General features: G+C 38.7%; 1 protein-coding gene and 2 long non-coding RNA genes across 6 annotated transcripts in view; 2 read left to right on the top strand and 1 right to left on the bottom strand.

Moving 5' to 3' along the window:
• Positions 1–19693, bottom strand: part of SLC16A10 (solute carrier family 16 member 10) — a 131671-nt gene that overhangs the window by 35395 nt on the left and 76583 nt on the right. For all 3 annotated transcript variants that reach the window (XM_073893782.1, XM_073893781.1, XM_025864179.2), the window contains exons 2-3: positions 11966–12110; positions 9146–9608 (exon numbers count right to left, since the gene is read on the bottom strand). In XM_073893782.1, the coding sequence (XP_073749883.1) occupies positions 9146–9608; positions 11966–12110 (608 nt within the window). The remainder of the gene's footprint in view (positions 1–9145; positions 9609–11965; positions 12111–19693) is intronic.
• Positions 1–19693, top strand: part of LOC112817179 (uncharacterized) — a 120236-nt gene that overhangs the window by 48574 nt on the left and 51969 nt on the right. Inside the window, exon 4 of one of the 2 annotated variants that reach the window (XR_012378528.1) lies at positions 2689–2722. The exons of the other annotated variant lie outside the window; for it this stretch is intronic. This is a non-coding gene — a long non-coding RNA (uncharacterized lncRNA). Of the gene's footprint in view, positions 1–2688; positions 2723–19693 lie in introns of those variants that run through there. 2 annotated transcript variants of the gene reach the window in all.
• On the top strand, positions 3882–6933 carry LOC141372973 (uncharacterized). The gene is made up of 2 exons (XR_012378530.1): positions 3882–4006; positions 6872–6933. It is a non-coding gene; the product is annotated as an uncharacterized lncRNA (long non-coding RNA).

Below are 19693 nucleotides of genomic sequence, written 5' to 3'. Positions count from 1 at the left end.
AGCAGAGATTGTATCTGTTCTCACCACCGCATCCCCATACCTACAATGTTAATGGCACCTAACAGGTCCTCAGTGAGTATCTGTCAAATGAATGAATGCTTGAATCTGTTCAAGTGAGTTGTCATTAGAGGAAGAAACACACATCAGAAAAAAAACATCAGAATAATGGGAATAAACCATTCTAATTCTAGTGACACCCTGCCACTTACTGTGCAACCCTGAGCAAAATAAAACCTCTCCAATCCTCAAGGTTCTTAATCTATTCAGTATCAGTGTAGCTTCCCTCATAAAAGGTTGCTGTGAGAATTGAATCAAAAAATGTATGAAACAGGGGCTCCTGGGTGGCTCAGCCGGTTAAGTGTCTACCTTCAGCTCAGGTCAAGATCCCAGGGTCCCGGGATCAAGCCCCACATCGGGCTCCCTGCTCAGCGGGAGTCTGCTTTTCCTTCTCCCTCTGCCCCTCCACCCCCGCTCCTGCTCTCTCTGCTCTCTCTCTCAAATAAATAAAATCTTTAAAAAAAAATCTATGAAACAAACTGAGAGTTGCTGGAGGGGAAGATGGGTGGGAGAATAGGGTAATGGGGTAATGGGCATTAAGGAGATGTAATAAGTACTAGGTGCTATATGCAACTGATGAATCACTAAATTCTAACCCTGACACTAAATAATAATAATAATAATAATAATAATAAATGTATGTATGCGAGGTGCCTGGGCTGGCTCAGTTGGTAAAATATATGACTCCTAATCTTAGGGTTGTGAGTTCAAGCCCCACACTGGGTGTGGAGATTTTTAAAAATGTATGTGTGAAATAAATACCTTCATATTCTTTTTTGGAAGTTTGCTGGGAAAGGAAATGAACGAATGAATGAATGAACGAATAAATAAATGAATGAAACATTTCCAGATTACATAACAAAAAACCCTGCAAGAAATGTATGTAGGTGTTATACATGTATATATAATCAATATAGTGAATCTCAATGGACGAATCCTGATATTTAAATTAATCCACTATACAAATATCCTTGTGTCAAAGAAATTTATAAGCCTATTTTTAAATGAAAAATAGAAAAATAAAATAAAAATTACACTTGATCCTTGAACAACATGGGTTTGAACTGTGTGGGTCCGCTTATACACAGATTTTTTTTGATGAGTACAGTATAGTACTGTAAATGTATTTTTTTATACTTTTCTAAACTTCCATTTATTGGGGTGCCTGGGTGGCTCAGTTGTTAAGCATCTGCCTTTGGTTCAGGTCATGATCCCAGAGTCCTGGGATTGAGCCCCACATCGGGCTCCCTGCTCCGTGGGAAGCCTGCTTCTCCCTCTCCCACTCCCCCTGCTTGTGTTCCCTCTCTCACTGTGTCTCTCTTTGTCAAATAAATAAAATCTTTTAAATAAATAAATAAATAAATTTCCATTTATTAAGCAATCTCTACACCCAACATGGGGCTCAAACTCATAATCCCGAGATCAAGAGTCACATGCTCTACCAACTAAGCCAGTCAGGCACCCCTCTCTTTTAATTGTCTTAACATTTTATTTTTTCTAGTTTACTTTATTGTAAGAATACAGTATATGATACATATCACATAAAAATATCTTAACCAACTATTATCAGTAAGGCTTCCTGTCAACAGTAGGCTATTAGTATTTAAGTTTGAGAAGTCAGAAGTTATCTGCAGACTTCTAACTGCATGGGGGTCCAGTGCCCCTAACCACTGCATTTTTCAAGGGTCAACTGTACTTAAATTAGAAAATTTGGTGAAAAAACAATGTGATTACACTTTATTCTGCAAAGTACCAAAACATTCTGCATTAGCTAATAAATGTCAAAGTAACAATCAACACAATTAGAATAATAAACCAAAACCAAGGAGAAAAAGGGAGAAAATGAAACCATTAGCCCCTAGTATTTAGTCTCCACCATTTAGCCTCTAGACTAAAAACAAAATTTAAATGTTAACTTCATATTGGGTTTAATCTGATTATAGAGCAAGTAAGATCAACAGGGAAACTCTTCAGACTATATAATTCTATCATAAATCAATTTTAAAATATTTCTAAAGCACGGCATCCATCCTCCCCAAGGCTGGGGATATTTAATGGACCTCAAGGCTTTTCTCCTGTCAGAACCTTACCGTAATCAGTGAGAAATACAGCAGGAGAGATCAGCTTAGCAGCCCAGCAGCCCAGTTCTGGCCCAACACACAATAACCTTTGGTTTACAAGGATTCTACTAGGACTGTATTCTCAGGGACACAAAAACCTTGACCTTGAGCTCCAAACAGGTCCACAAAAGAAAGACAACAAAGCCAGTATAACTGCTAATGGCATCTCTGAAGAACTGGAATGTGTCAAAATGGCAAAGCAACCCCTGACTAGGAAATGAATCTTAGGAGTTGACCAGGGTTAATGTTACATGAGCAAACTTTTTCGTTCCTCTAAAAATTGTGTTCCTACTACATTTCCATTTTAGGCTACGATAAGCTTCCATTTATTTTCCATTGATATTCTCGGATGTCATGCTGGTTCTGCTGCTTTTTTAAATTTGTGACATTTGGCAAGCAGCTTACCCTTTCTGTGCCATAGTTCCTTTACTAGTCTAAAAAAAAAAAAAAGTGCACTTAAATCACCCGTATAATCCCTTTCAACTCCTAAATTACTGTCATATCTTTGCAGGTATGTAAATATTTTATTTAAAAGCCACACTCTGGGGGCGCCTGGGTGGCTCAGTTGGTTAAGCGACTGCCTTCGGCTCAGATCATGATCCTGGAGTCCCGGGAATGAGTCCCACATCGGGCTCCCTGCTCAGCAGGGACTCTGCTTCTCCCTCTGACCCTCTTCCCTCTCGTGCTCTCTATCTCTCATTCTCTCTCTCTCAAATAAAAGAAAAAAAAAAGAAGAAGATGCTTAGTCTCAACATTAAAAAAAAAAAAAAAAAAAAGCCACACTCTGAAGAAGAGCTGGGCTCAAGGCCCGGCTATCCTAGGTATGAGCCTTGCATCACACCGATCTCACAGTGTGGCCCCAAGACTCCGTTGAAAGATAATGTTTGTGGGAGCTTCTTGTAAACTTAGTCTTAATAAAAATGTGGGTAGTCAATAAATGTTACATCTCTTTAAAAGAAACTGGTAGGGGCGCCACCTTAAGCGTCGGCCTTCAGCTCAGATCATGATCCCAGGGTCCTGGGATCGAGCCCCGCATCAGGCTCCCAGCTCTGCGGGAAGCCTGTTTCTCCCTCTCCCACTCTCCCTGCTTGTGTTCCCTCTCTCGCTGTGTCTCTCTCTGTCAAATAAATAAATAAAATCTTTAAAAAATAAAATAAAATAAATAAAAGAAACTGGTAGTTTAAAACAAACCCTTGCGTGGCTGTGAGGCCTGGCCGGGCAGAATCTGAAACCATGCTCGGAGCTTTGGATGCTGCAGTTGTTCCTGCCATGTTACTCCAAGAATGAATCCGTTTGATTTGACACGGATGCAGACACAGCTGGATTGCATAACTGCACACCAGCTGTCCATGTTTGCAATTCTGCCTCCAAATGGTAGGCACCACCTACCATTAACTGAGCTTTTCTCCAATTTGTTACAAGGGAATATGAACTTCCCAATTACAAGTGAGCTGCCAGCAAGCAGAGGAAGGCAGAAAGCTAGATACAGATAATGGGAACGGAAAGCAGGAAAAGCACAGAGGAAAATGGACGGTGGCACAGGCAGTCTGGGGGCTAATACAGAAGAGATGTACAGCCCTCAAGTGTTCTTTGTGTGCTAAAGACTCTTCCCTACAGGACAATTATATAACTCAGGCCCGTTTCTTCTTACGCCCTATATCCCTGGAGCTAGTGTCTGCAAGGGCTTCTCCAAAGAGATGCTCCAGAACTTGGAGGTAAGGTTAAACTAGCAGAAATGTACTCTCAATGTATCAGACAACACTCTCCACCTGTCACAACCACCTGATAAATATGGGCTAAAGCTAAGGTCCAAGTGTAGCCTCACAAAGGTAAGATTCTTCAAGTTCAGATTTCTATTCCTATTCATCATCTATCATAGTAACTTATTTTCTAATTGATACAAAAATCATAATAGGACCCTTACCAGCTAATTTAGGTTCAACAATTTAGGGTGACAATTTCAACATATGCAAATAAAGGTGTGAGTCAAAGCAAAACATCAATTCTTTACTCCATTAACAGACGGCATTAGTGTTAATTATTCTGAGGTTTGCAGAGTTATTAACTGTTTAATGAATATGAATACCATCAGGTCCTATAAAATGTGAAAAATGTATAAATGTGTAAAATGTAAAAAATCATTATGGCATCAAATAGAGAATTTTAAAGACTGAAATGGTGAGAAAATGAGTATTGCTTATAGAGTGTTGCTTTAGATTTACCTGTGCACTAGGCATTGTGCTAGGTGTTTGGGATCTCTCACTGAACAAAACAAAAAGATCCTTAGCCTCATGAGGTTTATATCCTAGCAGAGATATACATAGAGACAGCAAATAATCATAATAAAAATAAATTATGCAATATGTTAGAAGGTATTAGGTGCTATGGAAAAAGAAAAAAAGCAGTGTGAGCAGGGTTGGGAATGCTATGAGGGAGGAGAGGGAAGAAGGGAGTTTTAACCAGGTGGTCAGGGTATGCCTCAGTAAAAGGTGAATAGCGGGGTGCCTGGCTGGCTCAGTCAGAGGAGTGTGCAACTCTTGATCTTGGGATTATGGGGTTCAAGCCCCATGTTGGGTGTAGAGATTACTTAAAAGTAAAATCTTTAAAAAAGATGACTAGCAAACAGGGCAGTGTGGCAGAAGCAAGGGAGGCAAAGACAGAAGATGAGAGCAGACAGGGAGAGGAGCCAGATGATAGAGTACCTTACAGACAGGAGTTTCTGTTCTCAGAGAAATGGACAGCCCACAAAGGATTTTGAGCAGAGTGATTTATGTGTTGAAAGAACACTGGTGGCCTCTATACAGAGAACAGACTACAGCAGGCAGGGAAGTTAGCAGGGAGACCAGTTCCAAGGCAAGTGCACAGATCCGGGCTAGGGATGATGGTGGCCTGGTCTATGGGCTAGTAGTGAGGATGATGAAAGGTGGTCAGATCCTGGATATATTTTGAAAGGAGAACCACCAGAATTTCCAGACTGGATCAGGAGTGTGGTATGAAAGGAAGAAGAGCCAAAGATGACTCCAAGGTTTTGGGCCTGATTACTTAAGAAGGATGAAATTGCCACCTCCTGAGACAGGGATGGCTAGGGACAGAGCAGCCTTGTGAAGGGGTAAGACCAGGACTTCAGGGTTGGACATGTTATATCTGAAACACCTAACAGTCATGCAAGTGGAAATATTAAGTAGTCAGTTGGTTCTAAAAAGTCTGGTAGAGAATTTAGGAAAGAGGTCTGGGTGAGAAATACAAATTTAGAGTCACTGGCATATAACAATGTTTGAACTGAGGAGACTGGATGAAATCACCAGTGGAATAAGTAGAATAAGAGAAGCTCTAGGACACACTGATATTAAGGGTCAGGGTGAAAAAGGAACCAGCAAAGATACTACGGGGTGATGGAGAGGTAGGAGGAAAACTGAGAGAGTATTATGCTTCTAGAAACTAATGAAGAAAAACTGGATAAGGAGAAGCCATAAAGATGTAGCCCAGAAACAAAGCAAAATGACTCTCAGGCAAAAGGGGCAAATAATAAAAACTGAAGCAGATGCTACTAACAATGGTTATTTAGAAAGTTGGGCTTCACCTAAATTGATCTATAAGATTTGTACCCTCACAGTGGAGATTATAAGTGGGTAGGCCTAAAAGAGAGATCATGTGACAGCTTTCAGGAAGCAATATGATTCCTCATCTTTAAAAGTCAACTACTAGGGGCACTTGGGTGGCTCAGTTGGTCAAGCATCTGCCTTCAGCTCAGGTCATGATCCCGGGGTCCTGGGATCGAGCCCCGCATCGGGCTCCCTGCTCGGCGGGAAGCCTGCTTCTCCCTCTGCCACTCCCCCTGCTTGTGTTCCCTCTCTCACTGTCTCTCTGTCAAATAAATAAATAAAATCTTAAAAAAAAAAGTCAACTACTAAAAGACAAAACCTCCAACCCTGCTTTAAAAGCAAGACTGACACAAAGCATACATATTCTCTTTCAAATCATCATGTATAGTCTAACAGGCAAAAATCTCAGAATTTTTAACTTAATCACTTCATTGTACTTCTGAATCTTCAAAGAAGACCTAGATAAATTAGTTCCCTAGTTGATTAAGTAAGAATCTGAATTTAACACCAAATTTCATGCTCAAGGCCCAACTCCAATCCTGTGAAGCTTTTACTAACCACTTTTCCAAATGGGTATCATCTTTCTCCTTTGACTCTTTTATAGCCCTCACTTAAAAACCACTCAATTGGCAATCACATGGTCTTTAAATTAACATAACTCTCATTTTTATACCAGAACTGGATAGATGCTTTACAGACATTTTCTCTAATCCTTACACCAACTCTACAAAATTAGGTTTATCCCTATTTTATAGATGAAGAAACTGATTCTCACAGATGTTACTCAAGGTCCTGCAACTAGTCAGGGACAAAACCCAGATCTGTCTTAACTGCAGAGCCCTTACCTTTACCCAAGATACAACACTGCCTCTGGAATAAAAGTGCCACACCGGTAATTACCAACCACTATTTCTGTGACCCCAGGCAAGTTTTTAAATCTCTCAGTTCCGCAGTCTTTTCATCAGTGAAATGAAGATGTTACATCACAAGTACTCCACTGCTGTGAAGATTAAATAAGATAACGTATGTAAAACTTACCAACTATAACAGCTTTTATTATTACATTTACTAGATTTTATGCTCCTTCGATAGGTTCTTATACCTCCCGTGTGTATTCCCTTCAACACCCAATAAAGGGTTTAATATGAATTGAACATCATCTACTTGTGTTTGGAAAGATGATGGGAGACACCTTTTCCTCCTCTAAAGGGAAGCCTGGATCCATGAAGCCTGGATTAAGTTAAGTATCCATAATCCAAACTGTAATTTACAACACAGTGACAGACTCCGTGCACCCATCAAACACAGGATTTAAACAGCCCACGTGGCATTTAGCTGTCTGGTGTTTCCTCTCCAACATGGCTTTCAGGGCTCTACCAGTTTGACAAAGAGAAAAGCAAAAATGAAAAATATCAACACCTTTGTTAAAACATGCCTGGAAGGAGAGAAAGCAGAAAAAAGACCTGGTTTGTTATCAGAGTTAACAGAGACCTTACTGTTCTGTGTACTAGCTGATTTACAGCCTCCTGATGACAATAATATAATACTGTCTGACTCATCCTTCATTATGAAATTTGATTTACTTTAAGAAGACGACGATGACCAATAACATATTTATTAAATTTCCTTAGGCAGAGTCATTTCACTTAACATCTTTGAATGGGAACCAGAAGTCGCTTAACATCTTGGCTAATAATGGATCTGTTTTCCAGCCTGTACAATGTGGGCTAATACTGTTTATTTTGCCTACTTCACAGGTTTTTTGTGAAGGTCAGATGAAATAACAGATGTGAAATTATTTTACAAATTATAAATATGTTACCAGAAATACCTACACAGTCACCCACCCCTTGTCTTTAGGCAAATGTCTGGTATTAACAAAACTGAGATACTGATTTCTCTGCATGTGCTCACTTTGTAGCACCAAAGAAAAATTTTTTAAAAATCTTCTCATCTTTGAGAAGGACACCACAAATGTTTTAACCATAAAAGCTACAGAAAAGATAGTTGATAAAGTAGACCCTTCCAACAATGGATCTATATTCTAAACAAAAAATAGCTTCAGATGGTTTAGATATGCCTTCCTAAAAGTGTGAAAATGAACTTTCAGGTCAAGATGTAGCCACATACTACATATGTGACAGGGGTCACATACTAGGGCATTTTACCTAGTACCTCAGTCTCTGCAAAATGCCAAGTGACTCAGAGTACTAAAAACTATTCCTTCTCCCTGCCTCCCATTGATCATCCCAGTTGCTTCTTCCAACACTTGTACAAAAATGAGAATAAGAGGAATTGAGAAATCAAAATTATTCTTAGATCCAGGACTGCTTACCATTCCTCTTCCTGTTTCCTTGACTTAATTCCTTTCTGAATTCAGCATAGGAACCCACAAAGAGTTGATGACATAGTTTACTAGCTGACTCCTTGAGCCCAGAATTCCTTGAGCTGTTACCAACTTCCACCATAACTTTAAAATTGCATGAATGTCCAAAAGTAGACTAAAAGCTAGAAAAGATCCAAGTTCATACACATAGTATACAGATAAAAGTGTATCCTAGCATCATTTTTATCATTTATCAACCATGTTGAACTGTAAATACATTTTTAGCCACAACAGTAAGAAAAAAGGAAGAAACATAAATAAGCACTTTGAGCAAATTTTGCTGGGGCAAATACTTCAGATACTGCTAATTCTTGTATCAGTATCAAGAGGCTTAAATTTGCCTTTGAGATAGAAGTAAACAATATAAATTGCTTGAGCACTTGAGTGCTTAATTTCCTGGGAAACCTTGTTCTCCCCACATTTGGAACTTGCTACCATTTCTCTCATTTCAATAATTCTTCTGAAAAGAATTCCCATTTTCCCAGAAGTATCCCACAAGTAGATGTAATGCTTCTTTGTGCCAAGGCCATTAGCTTTTACAGTTTACCTCATTCCTATACACTTTTGTCAAAAAGTAATTGATGTTGGCAAAATCGCTGTACCATCTTTGTCCCTGATTATGATTTGTAAGCTACTTAGAGAAAACGTGACCTATTAAGTTTTTGTATTGATGACATCCATTCTAGTATTTTAGCCTTCCTTTTTTTTAAAAAAAATTTTTTTAAAGTTGTTTCTGTTTATTTAGGTTTGGCAATTTTTAAATACCAATGCATACCACGAAACATACCCTCTATTTAATGATCTGCTGGATATGTTGACCTTGTCTTAAGGGACCGTGAATTTCAAGAGTCCCTGAATTACAACCAGGATAATGCTTAAAGCAAGGCCAACTTCAGTGTGATCTATCTTGCTCTTCTAAGAACTTTTCCTGTATGAAATAGTAATATCCATTACCAGCAAAGCCAAAGAAGCATACTCACCAAGTGAACATAAGGCACAAAGTATCCAAAAAGTGCAAGTGGTATTCCAACTGCCCAAACCGCGTAAGCGGTCCCCTTGAAGATGGCAAAATTGAAAACTTTTTGTGGAGGACCAAACTTCCTCCTGGAAAACAGGGAGAATCTGTTGCCTCCTTTGGTTCCACTCTCTTTGTCTCTGGCATTTGGAACAAGAGGTCGGTAAGTAAAGCTAGCCAGAAAGAGAACAAACGTGAAGATGCAGAGGCCCCTCAGTGTGTGGAAGAGGCCCACACTGTCAGTCAGGACCCGTAATAGGAAAGGCAGCAAAATTGTGAAGATGCTGCTGCCAGCAGTGACGATCCCATTCACCAGTCCGAGGCGCTTCTTGAAATAGTGGCCCAAAATGACCAGTGAAGGCTGATAGGCAAAGGAGCAGCCACAGGCAAACAGGACTCCATAGGTGAGGTACAGAGGCTCGATGGAGCTGTGTAAAGATGAAAAAGATGGAGAGGAGCGGGTCGTTATTTGTAGCAAGTGCTTGGCAGAATAAAACCTCATAGCAAAATGGGTATTCAGTTCATTAGCCTATCATATACAAATAAAGACTTACCAAAAAGAGGTGAAAAACTTAATACATCAAGAATAGGACACTAAAAAGATGCTAATTCAACCTGAATGGATAATAAAATGCCTCAAGTGTGTGAAAAATGACCAGGAAGGCCATCTGAGATTTTGTCCCTCCTTCCTCTCTCCATGGAGTTCAGGTGAGCCAAGCAGCCCTCGGCGGCAACTGCTGTGCTGTGCACAGCTCTGAAAGGACAGTGCCGGGAGGGGCTTCAGCAAACCCAACAGTGATGAAACTAACAAAAAACCTTGTCTCAATAAAAGTTTTCAAAAATTATACTTTTACAATGAAAACTCATTATTTTATTTTTATTGAGATTTCCCAGGCACTTACCAAGCAATCTATTCAAAGGAAAAGCTGCATTTGAAACTTTCTCCCCAAGGTTATGTCAGAAACATTTGCACAGAGAAGCAGTTGTACCTCATTTTTGTTGGCCTAAGGGCTGTACACCAACTTTCGCCCCTGTATTGCGCAGTTCTCAGTGTTGTGCAAGATAACAAGAAATGATACTCTGATTGCAGAAAGACTACATGAAGTGTGTGATTAGTGATCCCACCTTGTAAGTTTTAAGGCCATATAGACCTCAAAAGAGTAATAAAGGATTAAGAATTTTATAGTTTAACCAAAAATAATTACACAACTCTTATGAAGGTCAAAGATCATATTATTACATTCTTTGAAACAATTAAGGTAAGGAGTAAGAGAAAACTGACGTTTTTTCTTTTGAAAAGTCCATTCAAAAAGCTATATATCAGTAGTAAAGGCAAATTATTTATTAGAAACTAACACAGATAATGTTGGTTAATAATTAAATTTTGAACAATAATACTAGTCTAGCAATATGCTAAGGTAATCATAAGGAACTCTAGCATCTGATAAAATCAAGGCATGTTGGCAATCCTCTCTCTAAGATGCCCTTCCCCCTCTAGTCACCCACAGCTAGCACAATCTCCAAAAGGGTCTCAAGAGTCACTCCTAGGCTCTCCCAAATTAATTTTACCTCATTCTGATCACCCTTTACTGAATCTCTACTCTATTCCATATCATATTTAGCAGCTATATGTTCCAGGTACTTAGTGAAAAAAAATATTAAAAATGTGAAAATGCCCTTCTCATAATCTGCTTAGTGAAACAAGACATCTACCTCAAATAATAATATAGAACAAAATATAAATAATACTTTATTCATTCTGCCTCAGTTTTTCCTCGTAACTGCAACTTACTTCTTAAAGTGCTATCTTATTTAGATTATACATTTCTCTGCCTTTTTCAAAGCATATGTTAAAAATAGTACTGACAACACAGTATCATCATGAACATCTATATCTGAACAATTATTCCACAGTATTGTAAAGCTGTCAGTTGGAAAACCAGACAGCCATGGGTATAAATCAGAAACACTTTCTTGGGCGCCTGGGTGGCTCAGTTGGTTAAGCGACTGCCTTCAGCTCAGGTCATGATCCTGGAGTCCCGGGATCGAGTCCCACATCGGACTCCCTGCTCGGCGGGGAGTCTGCTTCTCCCTCTGACCCTCTTCCCTCTCGTGCTCTCTATCTCTCATTCTCTCTCTCTCTCAAATAAATAAATAAAATCTTTAAAAAAAAAAAAAGAAACACTTTCTTGCACACTATTGTAAATACTAAATGCTGGGTGATATTAGCTTCATATCTCTCCTACAGAGTAAAGCACATAAGCACAAACGATGGCATTTTCACGGCTACTGAGCCTCTTTTACTTCTAAATTTTCACCTCAGTAACAGCTCGTTCCAACTGCTGAAGTTTGACAACTGAAGAAGTGCAGTGTAAGTCAGTAAATAACAATCATGTTAGTGCAAAAAGGATTCTGAGCAGGAATACTGATGTGACCTGGAGTTGCTAAAGAAGGCTCTCCTAAGAAGGCAGAACTTGAACTATAGGAAAGTGGGTTCGACACCTGGAATTTATATCACATTTCCCCGTGCACCTCTGAAAGCTTGGTAGCTTCTGACCAGTGGGTTAAAAACGAAATTGAATGAAAAACATGAGAGAGCTGCAAGCAAAAACATTCAAACTATGAAGCTCTGACTTGCTGCTCTGGATAACTCTGTTTAAATCATACTGCTTAAAGCTTATGCAATGAAAAGGAGGGTTTTTCCTTGTAAACAGCAGTTTCTGAAGGAACGACTCTATGGTATCTAACAGTTCTTGAAAAGCAGCATGAAGAGCCAAGTCCTTACCTTACAAAAGAACTGGACATGAGTCCAATGAATCCAACAGCAGCACCCACAACAGCTGTCTTCCGACAACCAAACATGTCTGTGAAGACACTGGCTATTGGGCAGCAAAAGAAAATCATCCCCATGGACAGAGAACTTACCCATGCTGTAAAAGAGGGACAAAAGGGACATTATGATATGACAAAGTGCATTTGTCCTTATCCCATAGGATATAATACATATTTAGAACAATATTAGTGCAAAAAAAAAGCTATTACTTTTTGGAATGGGAGGGAGTTGGAATAAATTAGAAGCAAATCTGAACCACAGCTCAAAGGACTTGCCAGTACTAATTATAACCAGCACAGCAATGATTTGTGTTTAACTGAATTCTTGAGAAGTTTGCATTCTTAATCAAATCACTCTCCTATGACCCAAACACTATTAGTCTCTAACCTGTTATCTATGGTTTTAAGAAATTTCTAGTCTACGGGAAGAAAGTAATTTTTTAAAAAATGACTTATATTGGGGCACTTGGGTGGCTCAGTCGTTAGCATCTGCCTTCAGCTCGGGTCATGATCCCAGGGTCCTGGGATCAAGCCCTGCATCAGGCTCCCTGCTCAGCGGGAGGCCTGCTTCTCCCTCTCCCACTCCCCCTGCTCGTGTTCCCTCTCTCGCTGTGTCTCTCTCTGTCAAATGAATAAATAAAATCGTTTTTAAAAAATGAGTTATATTTAGGAATGCATGCCTAGGTGGTCGAACTGAAGAAATGATGACCACTGGAAGTCAGGATAGTAGTTAACGCTTAGGGGGAGGAAATAGAATTATAATCATTTGGAGGTGATTGTGTTAGAATTTGTCTACGCTCCCACATTTGTCAGGCCAAAGCAATGTGAATGTTTCCTGTACATCAGAGGTAGGCCAAGTGCAGGAGAGGGGCAGTCTGGAGCTGTTTTGATTCCTGCCCAGATATACTGCCTACAAGGACAATGAAGCTACAACAGTTGGGTTTTTAAGTAACAGCAAGAAAGCCAGGAGGAAAATGAATTATTCTTGTCAGTGGAGCCAGAAGGTCTCTGAGGTGAGACTCTGAAGAACCCACAAAAGTGCATCTGAGAAGAGAGTCAGCTTCAAACATGATCAGACAGGTCTTTTGGCAGGACCACTTATGATGGCGTCTGCCTTCCTTGTCCCAGCTTCTCTTCCCCATCCCTACTATAGAGAGTATGGCAGTGAGGGAAGGGGAGAAGAGGTCATGAAAAGGGACAGAGTCATAATCTCCTCCCGCTGAGCAGGGAGCCTGATAGCTTTGCCGATGGGAGCAGTTAGCCAGCTATAGTTCTCTCCTTGTTGGATTTCTTAGGGGATTCAGACCCCAGTCCTCTGGGCCCCCTAACTGAAGAGAACTCTTTAAATCTCTAAATGGTCCCTCTCAAGTTCCCCTCACTAGATATCAAGTGAGGGAGCATGCACCTCTACTTCTCCCATGTGGTAAAAGAAGCCATAGCGTAATTTTCTGGAAGAATCCTCACAAAATGTTCTTCCTTGACCCGTAAGTGTCCTTACGTGTTTTAGAGCCTCTAACTGGTTCTTGACAAATGTCACTTTTGAATTTCACACTATTGTACCTTAGTGTCTTGGCTAAAATCCCAACAGCACATTCTGTTATGATAATAATCAGCAACAGATGAAGTTAGGTCCATCTTCTGATCAAATTCAAGAAACTAATTCTTAAATGAATAATTACTTGCCATTGTTAACTCATAAAATTTCTAGCTTTTATAAAGTTTTAACATGGCAGCCCAGAGAATGCAAGGTCTTATAGGTTATGATACACATCATAAAAATAAAAGACTGCTATTGTCTTTCACCCCTGTGAAGTCTGTGATTATTAATAATAAAAACTCAATAAAGTTTTGGGGTAATGTATTTGTATACTCAGAGATGATCTCATTTAATCCCCAAACCTCTGTAGTTACGTACTCCTATTAAGTTCATTTAACAATTGAGAAACTGAAGTACATAGTCACTATATCCAGCATGGTAAAATTTTTATTTAAAAAACACGCAAATAATGAATCATGGAACACTACATCAAAAACTAATGAAGTACTGTATGGTGACTAACATAACTAAATAAATTAATTAATTAAATAAAGCAAACTACCACAGTCCCTCGATGGAATTCAACCAAACACCCGCACAGGGTTTCCTATTATTGTTGAGAAAACAGATCTTTGTTTTTTTTTAAGATTTTATTTATTTATTTGACAGACAGCAAGAGAGCACAAGCAGAGGGAGTAAGAGGGAGAGGGAGAAGCAGACTCCCTGCTGAGCAGGGAGCCTGATGTGGGGCTCAATCCCAGCTCAATCTCAATCCCTGAGATCATGACCCCAGCCGAAGGCAGATGCTTAACCATCTGAGCCACCCAGGCGCCCTAAAAACAAATCTTTTTCAATGGAAGAGGTGCTATTTAAGTTATGGAATAGCAACACTTTCTCCCTTCCTATTAAAAGTGCCTATTACCTTCAAGGCACTATCCTAGGCTGTTGAGAATATAAAAACAACTAAGAGATTTCTCTACCTTCCAATAATTTTCAATCTAGTAACATATATGCAAACAGAAGTCCAAGCAAAACACCACATGGAATATAATAACTGCCTTAAGAGATACAGATGTCAAAAAATGTACAATAAAGTCTTTAGAATGTGTTTGTATACGTGTGTGTGATATTAGAGAGAGAGACATCCAGGAAAGGCCACGTTGGGGAATCTTTTTCAAAAACACCAGGAAGGGAACACTGCACATAGAATTCATGGCTTTTTTACCATGATTCATTAGTCTTTCAAAGTTAATTTTTTTAACTGTTTTTTTTTTAATTTTTCTTTTTCCCTTTTTCAACCAACATCTTATCAATCCCTTTTTTTAAAAAAAAAATTTTATTTTTCATTTTTAGAGTCATATTCTATCCCTTCATAGTAGTTACCCTTATTTTTGGCATATATATATATAAGTTGTTCTCTCTTTAAAATTTTGAGATACGGTTTCTTCTAACATATCAAAATATACCCTAAATCTCTACTGTATGGCTTTGTTCTAGTCTCCTGCCTGATCACATTCTCTCCCCTTTTTTTTTCTTTCTTTCCTTTTTTTTAATCCTCTTCTTTCTTTTTTCAAACATCTTATCAATTCCTTTTTTAAATTTTTTTATAATTTTCATCTTTACAGTCATATTCCATCCCTTCACCGTATCAATCCTTATTGTGTACATATGTAAGTCTTTCTTTCTTTAAAATTTTAGGAGGCACTTTATTCTAACAGACCAAAATACAAACAAAATCTAGTGTGTGGCACTGATCTATGCAACAGCCTGATCATATTTGATCATATTCTGTTTTTTTTGTTTTGTTCTGTTTTTGTTTGTTTTTATCTTCTTCTTTTTTTCTCTCTCTCTTTCTTTTTTCTTTCTTTCCTTCCTTTTTCCCCTGGTTTCAGGTCTTTTTCTGATTTGATTAGAGTATATTTTCTGGGGACATTGTTAACCTGTTAGCATTTTGTTCTCTCATTCATCTATTCTGCTCTGGACAAAATGACAAGATGAAAAAAATCACCTCAACAAAAAGAACAAGAGGTAGTACCATCTGCCAGGGACCTACTCAATACAGACATTAGTGCAATGTCAGACCTAGAGATCAGAATCATGACTTTAAAGATACTAGCTGGGCTTGAAAAAAGCATGGAAGTTATTAGAGAAACCCTTTCTGGAGAAATAAAAGAACTAAAATCTAACCAAGTCAAAATCAAAAAGGCTATTAATGAGGTACAATAAAAAATGGGGGCACTAACTGCTAGGATAAATGAGGCAGAAGAGAGAATCAGCGATATAGAAGACCAAATGATGGAAAATAAAGAAGCTGAGAAAAAGAGAGATAAACAACTACTGGATCACGAGGGCAGAATTTGAGAGATAAGCGATATGATAAGACAAAACAACATTAGAATAATTGGGATTCCAGAAGAAGAAGAAAGAGAGAGAGGGGCAGAAGGTATACTGGAGCAAATTATAGCAGAGAACTTCCCTAATGTGGGGAAGGAAACAGGCATAAAATCCAGGAGGCACAGAGAACCTCTCTCAAAATCAATAAAAATAGGTCAACACCCCAACATCTAATAGTAAAACTTACGAGTATCAGAGACAAAGAGAAAATCCTGAAAGCAGCTTGGGAGAAGAGATATGTAACCTATAATGGTAGAAACATTAGACTGGCAACAGACCTATCCACAGAGACCTGGCAGGCCAGAAAGGACTGGCATGATATATTCAGAGCACTAAACGAGAAAAATATGCAGCCAAGAATACTATATCCAGCTAGGCTGTCACTGAAAATAGAAGGAGAGATAAAAATCTTCCAGGACAAACAGAAACTAAAGGAATTTGTAAACACGAAACCAGCCCTACAAGAAATATTGAAAGAGGTCCTCTAAGCAAAGAGAGAGCCTAAAAGCAGCATAGACCAGAAAGGAACACAGACAATATACAGTAACAGTCACCTTACAGGCAATACAATGGCACTAAATTCATATCTTTCAATAGTTACCCTGAATGTAAATAGGCTAAATGCCCCAATCAAAAGACACAGGCTATCAGACTGGATTAAAAAACAAGACCCATCAATATGCTGTCTGCAAGAGACTCATTTTAGACCCAAAGACACCCCCACATTGAAAGTGAAGGGGTGGAAAACCATTTACCATGCTAATGGACACCAAAAGAAAGCTGGGGTGGCAATCCTTATATCAGACAAATTAGATTTTAAAACAAAGATGTAATAAGAGATGAGGAAGGACACTATATCCTACTTAAAGGGTCTATCCAACAAGAAGATCTAACAATTGTAAATATCTATGCCCCTAACATGGGAGCAGCCAATTATATAAGGCAATTAATAACAAAAGCAAAGAAACACATTGACAACAATACAATAATAGTGGGGGACTTTAACACCCCCCTGACTGAAATGGACAGATCATCTAAGCAAAAGATCAACAAGGAAATAAAGACTTTAAATGACACACTGGACCAAATGGACTTCACAGACATATTCAGAACATTCCATCCCAAAGCAATGGAATACACATTCTTCTCTAGTGCCCATGGAACATTCTCCAGAATAGATCACATCCTAGGTCACAAATCAGGTCTCAACCGGTACCAAAAGATTGGGATTATTCCCTGCATATTTGCAGACCAGAATGCTTTGAAACTAGAACTCAATCACAAGAGGAAAGTCAGAAAGAACTCAAATACATGGAGGCTAAAGAGCATCCTACTAAAGAATGAATGGGTCAACCAGGAAATTAAAGAAGAATTTAAAAAATTCATGGAAACCAATGAAAATGAAAACACAACTGTTCAAAATCTTTGGGATGCAGCAAAGGCAGTCCTGAGAGGAAAGTATATAGCAATACAAGCCTTTCTCAAGAAACAAGAAAGGTCTCAAATACACAACCTAACCCTACACCTAAAGGAGCTGGAGAAAAAACAGCAAATAAAGCCTAAACCCAGCAGGAGAAGAGAAATAATAAAGATCAGAGCAGAAATCAATGAAATAGAAACCAAAAGAACAGTAGAACAGATCAATGAAACTAGGAGCTGGTTCTTTGAAAGAATTAACAAGATTGATAAAGCCCTGGCCAGACTTATCAAAGAAAAGAGAAATGACCCAAATCAACAAAATCATGAATGAAAAAGGAGAGATCACAACCAACACCAAAGAAATACAAACAATTATAAGAACATATTATAAGCAACTATATGCGAGCAAATTAGATAACCCTGAAGAAATGGATGCATTCCTAGAGATGTATCAACTACCAAAATTGAACCAGGAAGAAATGGAAAACCTGAACAGACCTATAACCACTAAGGAAATTGAAGCAGTCATCAAAAATCTCCCAACAAACAAAAGCCCAGGGCCAGATGGCTTCCCAGGGGAATTCTACCAAACATTTAAAGAAGAATTAATACCTATTCTCCTGAAACTGTTCCAAAAAATAGAAATGGAAGGAAAACTTCGAAACTCATTTTATGAGGCCACCATTACCTTGATTCCTAAACCAGATAAAGACCCCATCAAAAAGAAGAACTACAGACCAATATCCTTGATGAACATGGATGTAAAAATTCTCACCAAAATACTAGCCAATAGGATCCAACAGTACATTAAAAGGATTATTCACCACGACCAAGTGGGATTTATCCCTGGGCTGCAAGGTTGGTTCAACATCCGCAAATCAATCAACGTGATAAAATATATTAACAAAAGAAAGAACAAGAATCATATGATCCTCTCAATAGATGCAGAGAAAGCATTTGACAAAGTACAGCATCCTTTCTTGATCAAAACTCTTCAGAGAATGGGGATAGACGGTACATACCTCAATGTCATAAAAGCCATCTATGAAAAACCTACAGCGAATATCATTCTCAATGGGGAAAAACTGAGAGCTATCCCCCTAAGGTCAGGAACGCGGCAAGGATGTCCACTATCACCACTGCTATTCAACAGAGTATTAGAAGTCCTAGCCATAGCAATCAGACAACAAAAAGAAATAAAAGGCATCCAAATCGGCAAGGAGGAAGTCAAACTCTCACTCTTTGCAGATGATATGATACTGTATGTGGAAAACCCAAAAGACTCCACTCCAAAACTGCTAGAACTCATACAGGAATTCAGTAAAGTGGCAGGATATAAAATCAATGCACAGAAATCAGTGGCATTCCTATACACCAACAACAAGACAGAAGAAAGAGAAATTAAAGAGTCAATCCCATTTACAATTGCACCCAAAACCATAAAATGACTAGGAATAAATCTAACCAAAGAGGCAAAGGATCTGTACTCAGAAAACTATAAAATACTCATGAAAGAAATTGAGGAAGACACAAAGAAGTGGAAAAACGTTCCATACTCATGGACTGGAAGAACAAACATTGTGAAGATGTCAATGCTACCTAGAGCAATCTACACATTCATTGCAATCCCCATCAAAATACCATCCACTTTTTTCAAAGAAATGGAACAAATAATCCTAAAATTTGTATGGAACCAGAAAAGACCCCGAATACCGCCAGAGGAATGTTGAAAAAGAAAAGCAAAGCTGGTGGCATCACAATTCCAGACTTCCAGCTCTATTACAAAGCTGTCATCATCAAGACAGTATACTGGCACAAAAACAGACACATAGATCAATGGAACAGAATAGAGAGCCCAGAAATGGACCCTCAACTCTATGGTCAACTCATCTTTGACAAAGCAGGAAAGAATGTCCAATGGAAAAAAGACAGTCTCTTCAACAAATGGTGTTGGGAAAATTGGACAGCCACATGCAGAAGAATGAAACTGGACCATTTCCTTACACCACACACAAAAATAGACTCCAAATGGTTGAAAGACCTAGATGTGAGACAGGAGTCCATCAAAATCCTAAAGGAGAACACAGGCAGCAACCTCTTCAACCTCAGCCGCAGCAATTTCTTCCTAGAAACATTGCCAAAGGCAAGGGAAGCAAGGGCAAAAATGAACTATTGGGATTTCATCAAGATAAAAAGCTTTTGCACAGCAAAAGAAACAGTCCACAAAACCAAAAGACAACCGACAGAATGGGAGAAAATATTTGCAAATGACATATCAGATAAAGGCTAGTATCCAAAATCTATAAAGAACTTATCAAACTCAACACCCAA

The sequence above is a fragment of the Callorhinus ursinus genome, unplaced genomic scaffold, assembly GCF_003265705.2.
Source record: "Callorhinus ursinus isolate GAN/ISIS: 27379988/994484 unplaced genomic scaffold, GSC_fseal_2.0 scaffold6, whole genome shotgun sequence".
In the NCBI taxonomy this organism is placed as follows: Eukaryota; Metazoa; Chordata; class Mammalia; order Carnivora; family Otariidae; genus Callorhinus; species Callorhinus ursinus.
The sequence above is the reverse complement of the archived record's forward strand: the minus strand, read 5'-3'. Positions and strand labels throughout refer to the sequence as shown.